The sequence below is a fragment of the Neofelis nebulosa genome, chromosome 9 (genome assembly GCF_028018385.1).
Source record: "Neofelis nebulosa isolate mNeoNeb1 chromosome 9, mNeoNeb1.pri, whole genome shotgun sequence".
In the NCBI taxonomy this organism is placed as follows: domain Eukaryota; kingdom Metazoa; phylum Chordata; class Mammalia; order Carnivora; family Felidae; genus Neofelis; species Neofelis nebulosa.
This window is the reverse complement of record NC_080790.1, coordinates 51,354,586-51,369,549: the sequence shown is the minus strand read 5'-3', so window position 1 is coordinate 51,369,549 and position 14,964 is coordinate 51,354,586. Positions and strand designations below refer to the sequence as shown.

At 36.9% G+C, this 14,964-nt stretch overlaps 1 protein-coding gene across 6 annotated transcripts in view; it reads right to left on the bottom strand.

The window, feature by feature from the left end:
• The window catches only part of EXOC6B (exocyst complex component 6B), a 626,910-nt gene that overhangs the window by 602,129 nt on the left and 9,817 nt on the right, over positions 1-14,964 (bottom strand). The window contains exon 2 of one of the 6 annotated variants that reach the window (XM_058683715.1): positions 9,937-9,992. The exons of the other annotated variants lie outside the window; for them this stretch is intronic. Within the exon in view, the coding sequence (XP_058539698.1) occupies positions 9,937-9,956 (20 nt within the window). The 5' untranslated portion in view covers positions 9,957-9,992. The remainder of the gene's footprint in view (positions 1-9,936; positions 9,993-14,964) is intronic. 6 annotated transcript variants of the gene reach the window in all.

Sequence of the window (14,964 nt, the reverse complement as noted above, 5' to 3'; positions counted from 1 at the left end):
ATATGTAACAAAGAAGAAAAAAGAGATACAAATTACCAATATGAGGAAAGAAACCAGAGACATTGCTACAGGCCTTACAGCATCAAAAGGATAATAAAAGAGAACCCTTTTGGAATGCCTGGGTGGCCCAGTCAGATAAGCATCTGACTTCAGCTCAGGTAATGATCCACAGTTCATGGGTTCAAGCCCCGCATCAGGTTCTGTGCTGACAGCTCAGAGTCTAGAGCCTGCTTCAGATTCTGTGCATCCCTCTCTCTCTGCCCCTCCCCAACTAGTGTTCTGTCTCTGTGTCTCAAAAAATAAAATTAAAACGTTAAAAATAAATAATAGAACTCTTTTAACATAAATTTAACAACTCAGACAAAATAAACAATTCCTAGAAAATGACACACTATCACAATTCACTCAATACAAAACAGTAATTTATACAACCCTAGAACTATGAAGAAAAATGAATTTGTAATTAAAAAATCCCGAAATAGAAGTCTCCAGGCCTTGATGGTTTCACTGGAGAATTCTACAAAATGTTTAAAGCAGAACTAACACCAATTCTAAAGTCTCTCCCAGAAAATAGAAGAGGAGGGAGAAACATTTCCCAATTAATTTTATGAAGCTAGTATTACCCTATCATCAAAACCAGAAGAGACAGATAGATAGATAGATAGATAGATAGATAGATAGACCGACAAACCGATATCCTTCATAAACACAAAAATCCCGAAGAAATACAGACAGTTCCCAATTTACTATGGTTTGAATTACAATTTTTCAAATTTACAATGGTGCCAAACAATACGCATTCAGTAGAAACCATACTTTAGATTTTGAATTTTGATCTTTTCCCAGGCCAGTGATGTGCAGTACGGTACTCATCCACGGATGCCGGGCAGAAGCAGTGAGCTACAGCTCTCGGTCAGCCATCCAGTCACACTGATAAAAAACCAATACACTTACAACCACTCTGCACCCACACAACCATTGTTTCTCATATTCAGTACAATATTCAAAAAGCTACATGAGATATTCAACACTTTGTTATAAAACAAACTGTGTGTTAACTGATATTGCCCAACTGTAGGCTAAAGTTTTCTGAGCATGTTTAAGGAAGGCTAGCCTAAGCTATGATGTTAGGTAGGTCAGGCGTATTAAATGCATTTTCAACTTAAGATATTTTCAAATTATGATGGGTTTATCAGGATTTAACCCCGTCATAAGTAAAGGAAGATCTGTACCAACAGACAGAATTCAGCAGTATATAAAAAGAAATATACACAATGACTAAGTTTATTTCAGGGAGGTAGGTTCATTCAATATTCAAAAATTAGTCAATACAATCCACTAAGGTAAAGAATAAAAATCACATGAACATATAATCAATGCAGTGAAAGCACTGGACAAAATTGAACACTCATGATAAAATTCTCAGAAAATAGGAATAGAAGGGAACTTTCTCAGCTTGATAGAAAAGCATCGGCAAAAACCTTAAAATGTTATATTTAGTGAGGGAAAACCTGAATGCTTTCTCTCTAACATCAGGAAAAAGGCAAAGATGTCCACTTTTGCCAATCTTATACAGCACAGTTCTAGAAGTTCTAACCAGTGAAAGAAAATGAAAGAGAAGGTATACACATATTGAAAAAAGAACAACTAAAACTGTCCCTATTTGCAGATGACACTACTATCTACATAGAAAGCTCCAGGAATCTACAAAAAAACTCCTACACTAGTAAGTGAGTTTAGCAAAGTCACAAAGATACAAGATAAACATATAAAAAATAATTCGATGTCTATATACTAGCAATGAACACACCGATCAACATTTTAAAGATAATACCATTTACAATCACTTAAAAAAAATACTTAGGTGTAAATCTAACAAAACATATATTCATTTTGAATGTTAATCACTACATAAAGCTGATGTGAAGAAGTCAAAAGAAAGCTAAATACATTGAGAGACATTTCCCCGCTTGTGGAAGACTCGTGATGTAAAGATGTCAATTCTCTATAAAGGGACATACAAGTTTAATGCAATTCCTATCAAAATCTCAGCAAGATATTTTTGTAGATATAGACAAGATTACTCTAAATTTCACAGGGAAAAACAAAGGAACTAAATTAGCTAAAACTTTTGAAAATCAAGAAGATTAAGGTCGGAGGAATCAGTCTATCCAATATCAAGACAGTAATCAAGACTGTGATATTGGCAGAAGGACGGACACAAAGATCAACACAAAAAAAGAGAACCTAGAAAAAGACCCATACCGATATACCTGAGAAATTTTTGACAAAGGTGCAAAAGCAGCCTGGTAGGGGAAAAACAGCCTTTTCAACAAATAGTTCTAACCTTTCAATAAATGATGCTAGAGCAACTGGACATCCATAGGCAAAAATAAAAACAAAAATCTTTGAGATAAATCTCACTCCTTATACAAAAAATTACAAAATTACAAAAATTAACTCAAAATGGATCACAGACTGTACATTTTAGTAAAACTATTAAACTTTTAGGGGAAAAAACAAACAGATCTAGGGCTATGCAAAGAGTGGTTATAATTGACACCAAAAGCATGATCCATACAAGGAAAAATGTATAAATTAGACTTCATCAAAATTAAAAACTTCTGATCTGCAATAGACCCTATTAAGAGGGTGATAAGACAAGCTACAGAGTGGAATAAACTGCCTGCAAACCACATATCCAACAAAAGACTAGTATCTCAAGAATTCTCAAAACTCAACATTAAAACAAATACCTAGGGGCGCCTGAGTGGCTCAGGCGGTTAAACGTCCAACTTTCGGTTCAGGTCATGATCAAGCCTTCTGTGAGTTCGGGCCCCCCGTCAGGCTCTGTGCTGACAGCTCAGAGCCTGGAGCCTGCTTCAGATTCTGTGTCTCCCTGTCTCTCTGCCCCTCCCCCACTCACGCTGTCTCCCTCTGTCTTTCAACAATGAATAAACACTTAAAAGTTTTGTAAATAATACAAAAATAAAAAATAAAAAAAAATACCTAATTCGAAGATGGGCGAAAGAAATGAAGAGGCAGTTCAACAAAGTGGATATACACATGGCAAACAGACATATGAAAAGGTGTTCAACATAATTAGCAATTAGGGAAATGCAAAGTAAAAGCACAATGAGATATTACTATACACATTATCAGAATAGCTAAAATAAAGCAGTGACACTACCAAATGCAAGCTAGGATCTAAAGACACTCTAATCCTCACACACTGCTAGTGGGAATGTAAAATGGTGCAGGCACTTTGGAAAATCAAGTTTCACAGTTCTTCAAAAAGTTAAACATAGAGTGACCATATGCTCCAGCAATTCCAGAGCTAGGTATATACCCAAGAGAAATGAAAACCTATGTGCACACAAAAACCTTTACACAATTGTTTGTAACAGCTTTACTTTTAATAGTCAAAAACTAGAAACCACCCAGATCTTCTTCACTGGGTGAATGACTAAACAAACTGTGGGACAGCTATACTATGGAATACCCCTCAGCAATAAAAAAGAACACACTACAGATACACCAGCTTGGATGAATCTCCAGGGAATTAATGCTGAGTGAGAAGCACCAGTTCCAAAAAGTTATATACTATATGATTTCATTTATATAGCATTCTTGAAATGACAAAATTATAAAAATGGAGGACAGATTAGTGATTGTCCGGGGCTAAAGAGGGGATGGAGACAGAAAGTGGTTGTGTCTAGGGGCGCCTGGGTGGCGCAGTCGGTTAAGCGTCCGACTTCAGACAGGTCACGATCTCGCGGTCCGTGAGTTCGAGCCCCGCGTCAGGCTCTGGGCTGATGGCTCGGAGCCTGGAGCCTGTTTCCGATTCTGTGTCTCCCTCTCTCTCTGCCCCTCCCCCGTTCATGCTCTGTCTCTCTCTGTCCCAAAAATAAAAAAAATTAAAAAAATTAAAAAAAAAAAAAAAAAGTTTAGAAAGTGGTTGTGTCTGTAAAAAAGGCAATATGAGGGCTCTATAGTGATGGAAGTATTCTAAAACTTGACCTTGAAGACACAATATCAACATCTTGGTCATGATATAGTTAGTGTACTACAGTTTTGCCAGATGTTACCACTGCAGGAAACAGGGTAAAGGTACAAGGGATCTGTGTATTATTTCTTTTTTTTTTTTTTTTTTTAACATTTATTTATTTTTGAGACAGAGAGAGACAGAGCATGAACGGGGGAGGGTCAGAGAGAGAGGGAGACACAGAATCTGAAACGGGCTCCATCCAGGCTCTGAGCAGTCAGCACAGAGCCCGATGCGGGGCTCGAACTCACATACCGCGAGATCGCGACCTGAGCCAAAGTCGGCGCTTAACCGACTGAGCCACCCAGGCGCCCCTAATTATTTCTAATGACTACATGTGAATCTACATTATCTCAAAATAAAAAGTTTAATTTTTTAAAAAGCTAATAATGTATATAGTCACATCCACATCTACCATTTAAAATGCTTCTAATAGGGGCACCTGGGTGGCTCAGTCAGTTAAGCATCCGACTTTGGCTCGGGTCATTATCTTGCAGTTCTTCAGTTCAAGCCCCACGTTGGGCTCTGCACTCACAGCCTGGAGCCTGCTTGGGATTCTGTGTCTCCCTGTCTCTCTCTGACCCACCCCCACTCACACTCTGGCTCTGGCTCTCTCTCTCTCTCTCAAATATAAATAAACACTAAAAATAAATAAAATAAAATGCTTCTAATAACCTATTTTTCTTTAGATTTCAAGAGTTCTTCTCATTTCATTTTCCTCTTACTTTTGCTACTCTAATACCAAAAGACCTTCATTGTACCCTTCTTCCTTTCACATGTCAAGAAATTCTTTTACCTCATCAAAAACAAATTGCTTAGCTAGCTCCCTATTTCTTTCTTTCCTTTTTTTTTTTGTTTTAATATGTTATGTCCTTCCCAAAATCAAACTCCATACTAAAAGTGTTTCATAACATAGATTCAGTCAAGCTCAGTATCTGCTGTTTTTATTTATTCATTTTGCTTGATAAGATCACATTTCATATCAATCCCTTTAGAGTTCTATTGTTTATTGGCACTAGAGCTATTCCAGTAAATGAAAGTTAGTTGCACTGTGACGATTCTTGCCTGCTTAGATGTTGCGCTGAATAATGCGTGTTTTCAAAGTTCTAAATTACAGGAAATAGAAGGGCGGTACAAAAACAAAAAAGCAAGCACAAATATGAGGAGAGAAACAAAAGTACAATTAGCAAAGAGAAAAACATAAGGAAGCAAGTTTCGAAAACAGAGATTGAGAACAATGGAAGCAAAGACACCTGGCTTGCGCACACAAGATGTCAGTGCCCCACTAGACAACATCATGGTGCCAAAAGATGTGCTTTCATCACAGAGTTTGTCATGTTCCAGTATATAAAAGCACAATCAAATTAAAAGCCTGTGCTACTCCACAGCTTTTTAATCAAAAACAAATACAGCAAAAGAGCCTGTATTTTAATCCAAATCATCATTTTTGGCAAATGGTCTTGATCATTTATCTAACATACAACAGAACATTTATCTAGCATACTAAACACTGGAAGCATCTAAATACTCAAAACATGATAGAACTGCTCTAAAAAAATTTTTCATTATTGTCATTGTTTTTACTTTACTTTTGTTTTTATCTATGGATCAATCTGATCATCAAGCCACAGTAGTGACTGAAGGTAATTTCACTACAGTGCAAGGTATATGTTAACGTGATTATCTTCAAGACTGTGAACAGCAGGCAGGTATTTTAACAGAGTTCGAAGCCACATGTATCATCAAAAATCACATTAAGGTAATCTAGCTGGTTGCACTGTGAGAATTCTTATTAACTTGGATATTTCGCTGGGTAATGCATGTTTTAAAGTTCTAAATTACAGTTATACAAATACATACTACATGCTTAAATGTCTTTTTTATCAATCATTGTGCTCTTGGAGTTACATATCTCAATTTTTTTTAATTCATAAATCTAGAATGGTAGGTTCCATACATTCTAGGTAAACAGCCTCCTTAATAATGCATACATTTTCCAGACAGTATATTCCAAATTATATAGCTTAAGGCAAACATCTATGGTTACTTTATTCACTGGTAATTTTTTAAATAGCCAAGGCAGGTTGGTTATTTTTTAACATCAAATTTAAGATTGTTCTAAATAAAATCATCATGGACTTAGGGCGCCTGGGTGGCTCAGTCAGTTAAGTGTCCGACTCTCGATTTCAGCTCAGTCATGATCCCAGAGTCGTGGGATTGCGCCCTGCATCAGGCTGCACACTGACAGTGCAGAGGCTGCTTGGGATTGTCTCTCTCTCCCTCTCTCTCTGCCCTTCCTCCGCTCTCATCTGTGCGTGCATGCGCACGCTCTCCCTCTCTCTCTCTCTCTCAAAATAAATAAACTTAAGGGGTGTCTGGGTGGCTCAGTCAGTTAAGTGTCTGACTTCAGCTCAGGTCATGAATTCAAGGCTCGTGAATTCAAGCCCCATGTCGGGCTATGTGCTGACAGCTCAGAGCCTGGAGCCTGCTTCAAATTCTGTGTCTTCCTCTCTCTATGCTCCTCACCCACTCACACTCTGTCTCTCAAAAATAAATAAACATTAAAAAAATTTTTTTAATTAAAATCATTAATTTTTTTAAAAGTAGCATTTAAAAAATCATTGTGGATTTAACAGCATTTATTTCAGTGCTAGAAAACATCCTAAATTATTTCTAAGGAAGAATCTTAGCCCTATCATAGGATACTCTCACTCTACTTCTTCTGTAGGAATAAGGGGGCTTACATCAGCCTCTTCAACTTTTATAAAAAGGTACTGATCCAACCTCCAGCTGCTTTATTTACATTTATTTATTTGTTGGTTGGTTGGTTTGTTTGTTTGTTTGTTTTAAGTAGGCCTCATGCCCAGCACAGAGCCCAATGCAGGGCTTGAACTCACAACCCTGAGTTCAAGACCTGAGCTGAGATCAAGAGTCAGATCCTTAACCGACTGAGCCACCCAGGCACCCCTTGTTCATTTACTTCTAAAGCATATATAGCTCTGTACTTAATATAGGCAAGTGATTGGGGCGCCTGGGTGGCGCAGTCGGTTAAGCGTCCGACTTCAGCCAGGTCACGATCTCGCGGTCCGTGAGTTCGAGCCCCGCGTCAGGCTCTGGGCTGATGGCTCGGAGCCTGGAGCCTGTTTCCGGTTCTGTGTCTCCCTCTCTCTCTGCCCCTCCCCCGTTCATGCTATGTCTCTCTCTGTCCCAAAAATAAATAAAAAACGTTGAAAAAAAAAAATTAAAAAAAAAAATATATATATAGGCAAGTGATTATTCAGAAAAATGGGCAAAAAATATATATATAACTTTGTACTTACTGATACTCTTTAATTATCAAAAAACTTGACTATTAAAAATAGTATTTATGAAGAATTAACCAACATACATGCAATGCATATACTCTTCCATATCAGAAATCATGGAGACTGGATACATATGCATCTTACTAAGGAAAGGGAGATAGAGCTCATAACTTTCTGAAAGTGATCAATGATCAAAAAATAAAAGTGGGGGGCTGGATAATGCACTTTCAACTTCCACTATAGGTATTAAAACTCTGTGCCTTTATTAAGCCAAGACCAGCAGAGAACTGAATTCTTTTGGCTCCCTGCAGATCTGCCTTTACTAAATTGTATTTTGGTTATGCCATATGCTTTCACTAAAGGACAATATAAGAAACAGCCTGTCACATATTGCTGCATTTACTATATGGATATTAAAGTTACATTATACAGGGCCTTCTTTGTGAGGACATATGGGAGAAACAGTTCTCTGGTCTTACTCAGAACCAAGAATAGCTGTGCTTCTCCTTAAGTAACTACTTTTTAATTTTACAACACCATAACTCAAATAACAGTGCATGTCTCTTTTTTGCACTAGTTGCTGGAAAGCCCAGAGCCAAACTGATGGCCTACATCCTTTACAAAATGTATAGGCCTTCAAATAGGAATCTTTTTTTTTTTTAATGTTTATTTATTTTTCAGAGACAGAAAGAGACAGCATGAGCAGGGGAGGGGCAGAGACAGAGGGAGACACAGAATCTGAAGCAGGCTCCAGGCTCTGAGCTGTCAGCACAGAGCCTGATGCGGGGCTCAAACTCATGGACTATGAGATCATGTCCTGAGCCGAAGTCGGATGCTTAACCGACTGAGCCACCCAGGCGCCCCCAAATAGGAATCTTTTAATTGCTCTCACTCTTGACTTCATAGTCTACTTCCTACCTTTGTTTTTGTCTTACCCCAATTTCCTCACCACATCTATTATATGTACTTTGTAAATCACGTACATTTTTAGAAACTGTCTAATTCCTTTCTAGAACAAGTCAAGGAGAGAATCAGAAAAAAGGAGAGATAAAGAATAGTCGGTTGTCAATTAACCAGAATAAAAGATGACTAGTCAGATGTGACAGAAATAGTATTAAGTTACCTACAATTTAAGGGAAAGCATTTACCATTCTGCAGACATCTAGAAATGTAAAATATAATATAAATTTATAGATACACACCACAAATCTTTTTTTTTTTTAAATAGCCAAAGTATTAAAATATTTCATTAATGCTGTCACTGAATTCTCCTTCACTTGAAGACTGGAACAAAGTCCATGCAATATGGTCAGACTTCAAGCAAACTGTCATCTTTGTTTTCCAAATACTTCAGCAAATACTACTGCATCACAAAAATGGCTTTACTCTTCTTTCCCACAGCCATAGCACGAATCTCTAAGAAATAACCTATTAATCACCTCAGGTCTCAAGTGTTTAAGCTCAGCTCTGCATGAACTCAGTTTTTATTTTTACTAAGTCTTTCCGTCCCACCCCTGCCTTTTCTGCTATTTCCTCCAAGCAAATTTACATTGTCATCATTGCTCAGCATCTCAATCCCGATTCACACATTTCATAGATCAGCCAGTCACTGATTTTATTTATTCAAGTTGCCTTCATCAGAAAGCTTCACTAAGGCACATGATTAAAACAATTGTTGTATCATTGGCAAATGCTACAAATTACCAACTTCAATGACATAAAGAATCAGAAAATCTTTGCTTCCTTCAATGACCTAATTAATATTCATATATATTATATTCCAAATTAAAACTATGTCATAGATGTCATCTAAATTTCTAAACTGCTTCCAAAACCATACTACATAATTGCCCTTATCAATTACTTTTTGCAATAAATTCATACATTAGTTGTGTTGATGCTGGAAATTATGTAAACATGTGAAGAGATGCATCATACTTTAAGGTAAATAATTTATTAAAACATTGACAACTTCTGATTTGCTAAGAATTTTATTTGTATATAAAGCGGCCTTATCTAATAATGTTACTGCATTTCCCCCAAAATCTTCTGATTTCAAATTATCAGTCTCCTGATAGAAGATTTTTTTTACTCTTTCAAAATGTCTGCTTATTCATATACCTTTATGACTTAAAATAATGAAAAGGCAAGTTTGAAGCTTTCACTCCTTAAAAAACAATGGTTTCTTTGTTTTAGTAACCAAAACTCATTGCATTTTGTATACTCCTGCTGTATTTAAGCAAAGCATAACAATGAAAGGTTCTTTACTGATGCTCTTAAGTCAAAGAAAAATGCCAACTTTATAGAAAAATAAGCAAAGGAGACAGACAATACACACACACACACACACACACACACACACAAAGATATACAAAAAGCCTTTTAAACATATGAAGAGATGTTCAGCCTCACTCACAATAAACTACAAATGATAACTACACAGAAATACCATTTATCATTTATTACATTGGCGAAAAATCAAGTCGAATGCACACTTTGTTGAAAAAACTATGGAGAAATGAGTAATATCATAGAATGCTAGAGGGAGAACAAAATGATCCAACCTCTAAAAGGTATAATACCTACCAAATTACATACATACTCATCAGTCTACCCAACGACAATTCTTCTGGGAATTTACCCTACAGATAAAGTATGAAAAGTACAGTAAGAAATGACCAATGTTCAAGGTTAATGATTGCTGCATTATTTTGTCTAGCAAAAGACTAGAAATAACCCAACTAAACAGAAATAGGAGACTGGCTGAATAAACCACAGTATATTCACATGATGGAATACTATGTAGCTATAACAAAAAAAATTAGGAAAATCTCTGCATATGGGTATGGATACACCATCTGAAGAGTAAAAAAACAAGCTGCAGAACTGTATATATAGCACACTACTTATTGCATAAAAGGGGGAAAATAAAATTATAAATGCTTAGTTTTGCATTAAAAACACAATGAAAGTGGGGCACCTGGGTAGCTCAGTCGGTTGAGCGTTCGACTTAGGCTCAGAGCCTGGAGCCTGTTTCCGATACTGTCTCGCTGTCTCTCCGTCTCTCTGTCTCTCTCTCTCTCTCTCTCAAAAATAAACAAACATGAAAAGGATAAACAACAAACTAGTAAAATAAGGAAACAGAGGGAATGGGAGAAAAAATACATTTATTAGGTCCATGATTCTTATCCTTTTCTTTCCATTTTTTGAATAAAATATTTCAAACCCAGACAAATAAGGATAATTCATCTATTTGTATTTTATCTCCAAAGTTGTATCTCCAGGAGATCAGTTTCATCATCAGCATTATATATAAGATCTGACAACTAATAAGCTCTTGATATTCAACAAAGGAATGGCTGACAAAGACTATCCTCCCATTTATATTCTCTCTCTGATTACTAATGTTGTGTAGTTTGAATCTAATTAATCAGATAACACATCAGAATAACCTTCCCCTGGAAGAACTTCAATGAAAATTTGTGTTTATTTAGCCCAAATAAAATCAGACACAGAGTCCATTGCTAACTGAACCAAATCACTATTGTCTTATCAGCTACAAGAGGACTTTTTTAGTTTTTCATTTTTCTAATTTGCTTAACGATTCAATGACATTATTAAAATAAAACCTAACTTCTCTTTATGAAACCACAAAAACTCATTCTCCTATTCTGTATGGTAATGAAATTTATTTAATGCCACCCATCCCCTTTCTCCCATATGTATAATTCTAATCCTAATCTCTCTCTCTCTCAAAAATAAGTCACATTTTTAAAAATTTTAATTATATGTACTTCCAAAAAATAAATACATCTCATAAATTGAAGTTTTCCAGATTTTCAGCAGTTTTGTTTTCTCTCAAAAGGCTAGACACGTTTTTTAAGACAGTTAATCCACAAATCAGTTCATCAGCCCCGGATAATTAACAGTTTGTGGTACAATTCTTGTATCCTATTCTTTCAATAAATATTTATTGAGCACCAACTATATGCCAGGCACCCTTTTAGATTCCCAGGATACAGCAGCAAACAAAAGAAAGAAAATCTCTCCCCTCCTGGAAAACAAATTCTAGTGGAGAAGCCTATGTGTCAGGCAGTAGTTTAAGTGCTATGAAGAAAAATAAAGTTCCTCTCCTTCTAGTCCCTGTATCAATAAATGGCAACCACCATTCACCCAGTTACTTAAGCAAGAGCCTTGGAATCATCCTTAATTCTCCTCTTCTTTAACACCCAAAATTAATCCAACATTTTGGCTCTACTTTCAAGATATATTTTAAATCCACCTACTTCTCATCACCTTCTCCCCAACACCTTATTGCATGCCACAGCCACCTCCTGCCTGTTATTACTGCAAATACCCCTTGACTGATTTCTGTTTCCTCTCTTACTCCATCTCCACACAGCATCCAGAATGTTCCTTGTTTAACCTAATTCAGAGCATGTCACTCTGCCGCTCAAAACTCTCCTATACCTCTTAGCCTACATGATCTGGACCCTGACTAACCTCCTACCATCGCCTCCCCCCATTATGCTTCTCCTGAGAGCTTTCACGCAACTGTGCCCTCCATCTGGAAAAGACTTCTCCTGGAGAGCCACATGGCTTGCTCCTTCACTCTATTCAAAGCTTTGCCACAGTAACCTTTTCTAAACACCTAATTGAAAACAATACCCCATCATGTGAAACACTAATCACTAAATAGCATTACTTTATGCATCTGTTTGTTTATTCTTGTGAGTGCTCCACTAGAATGTAAGGTCCATAAGGGCAGGAACTCATTGGATTTGTTCTCTGCTGTACCCCAGAGGCGGTAAGAACATCCAGTGCATAAATGTTGCTCAATTAATATTTGTTGAATGAGTAAATTCATGAATAAAGCCACTAAAACAATATAGCTATATAATGTATAACAATGCACGAAACTGTATATAACCTATTAACTGGAAAACCAAGATAAAACATGATGGTACTCTTCTAATACCTAATGTAATAAACTATATATGTAAAACGCCAAAAAGAAATATGCAAATCTAAGAGTTTAGACAGGGTGGTAGGATTAAGTTTTTACTGTCTGTTTCTTATTTTTAAAAATCATTGGGGCGCCTGGGTGGCGCAGTCGGTTAAGCGTCCGACTTCAGCCAGGTCACGATCTCGCGGTCCGTGAGTTCGAGCCCCGCGTCAGGCTCTGGGCTGATGGCTCGGAGCCTGGAGCCTGTTTCCGATTCTGTGTCTCCCTCTCTCTCAGACCCTCCCCCGTTCATGCTCTGTCTCTCTCTGTCTCAAAAATAAATAAACGTTAAAAAAAATAAAAATAAAAATAAAAAAAAAAAAATAAAATAAAAAAAAAAAAAATCATATTACATTTTGGGGCGCCTGGGTGGCTCAGTCGGTTGAGCGTCCGACTTCGGCTCAGGCCGTGATCTCACAGTCTGTGGGTTCAAGACCCGCATGGGGCTCTGTGCTGACAGCTCAGAGCCTGGAGCCCGCCTCGGATTCTGTCTCCCTCTCTCTGCCCTCCCCCACTCATGCTCTGTCTCTCTCTCCCTGTCAAAAATAAACTTTGGAAAAAAAAAATCATATTACATTTTTAAAAAATAAGAAATAAAAATCACATTACATTTATAATTGAAATATAAAAATATTACTTTTAAAAGGGAGCTATTATTAAAAAATAAGCAATCAGCAATGAGAGATAATTTCTTTCTCCTCATTGACTGTCAAGGAGGGAGTATATCAGAATCACCTGAGGGGCTCTTATAACTTTGTTTCCTGTCTTTTCCTCCATTCTCCACTCCATCCCAAAATAATTATTTTGATAGGTCTGATTGATTATTGATGAATATTATATCCCTCAAATAGGTGAGTGCAAGCAAAAAAAAAAAAAAAAAAAAAAAAAAAAAAAAGACCAGCAGCCACTAAACTAACATAACTCCCAAAATAGACTTAAGGCCACAAAGCAAACTCAAAGGTAACAGGCAGAAGATGACTCATATTATGTGAGTGACTACTACATGGCAGGTACCGTGAAAAATGCTTTATCTCATTTTTTTTTAATACTGTCCCTGCAATGTATATGGTATCATCTCCATTTTAACAGAAGAGAAAAATGTGCCCACTTGGGTGGTCAGTTGCTTATAAAAATAATTAACTGCTTACAGAGGTCCACGCATGTGCCAATAATGATAACACATCATGAACCAAAGATTATGATTAGCTGGCTTTTGTACAACTTAGATAATGGGGGAGGGCAGACAATGGAAAACAAAGCCATGTGGCCAAAGGCACAGAGGTAGCAAATGAGGAAAACAGGTCCCCATATTTAATTATCAAATGACTTTAAGTGAAACAGTTTTTGAAAACATCACCCAATTTGTTTCCTGTAAGAACCGAATTTACAACTTAGTTAAATAAGCAAGATTAAAAAAAAAAAAATTGTTCCTAGACCAATAGTATAGATTTCTAACAAAGTATATAAAGCAACAGTCTAGAAGGAAAGCACAAGAAAAAAATAAAAAATAGATACACTGGACTACAAAGTAATTTTTTAAGCTTATTTATTTATTTTCAGAGAGAGTGTGAGGGAGAGAGGGGCAGAAAAAGAGGGAAAGAGAAAGAATCTCAAGCAGGCACCACACTATCAGCATGGAGTCTGACGCAGGGCTCAAACCCCAAACCGTGAGATCATGACCTGAGCCAAAATCAAGAGTCAGGGGGCGCCTGGGTGGCGCAGTCGGTTAAGCGTCCGACTTCAGCCAGGTCACGATCTCGCGGTCCGTGAGTTCGAACCCCGCGTCAGGCTCTGGGCTGATGGCTCAGAGCCTGGAGCCTGTTTCCGATTCTGTGTCTCCCTCTCTCTCTGCCCCTCCCCCGTTCATGCTCTGTCTCTCTCTGTCCCAAAAATAAATAAAAAACATTGAAAAAAAAAATTAAAAAAAAGAATAGCTTTTAAAAAAAAAAAAAAAAAAATCAAGAGTCAGATGCTTAACCAACTAAGCTACACATGCGCCCCTGGACTACATAAAAATTTAACTTCTGTGCAGCAAATGATACCATCAAGAAAATGAAAAGACAACTCACAGAATGTAAGAAAATATTTGCAAATCATATATCTGGTAAGAGATTTATTTATATCTAGAATATAAAAGAACTCCTACAATTCAACAATAGAAAGACAAACCGATTAAAAACTGAGTATGAGTAAAGGATCTGATCTGAATAGACTTTTCTCCAAAGAAGATACAAACAAATGACTAATAAGCACATGAAAAGATTAGCCATTAGGGAAATGCAAATCAAAACTACAGTGAATTGCAGCTTCAAACCCACTAGGATCCTAGCATAAAAAAAAAAAAAAAAAAAAAATCATAACAAGTGCCGACAAGAATGTGGAGAAACTGGAACCCTCATGAATTGCTGGTGGGAATGTAAAATGGTGCTGACATTATGGAAAACAGCTTGGCAGTTCCTCAAAATGTTAAACATGGAGCATGATATGACCCAGAAATTCTACTCCTAGGTATATGCCCAAGAGAAATAAAAACATATGTCCACACAAAAATTAGTACGCTTATGTTCATAGAAGCATTGTTCTAACAGCCCCCAAAGGAAACCTAAATG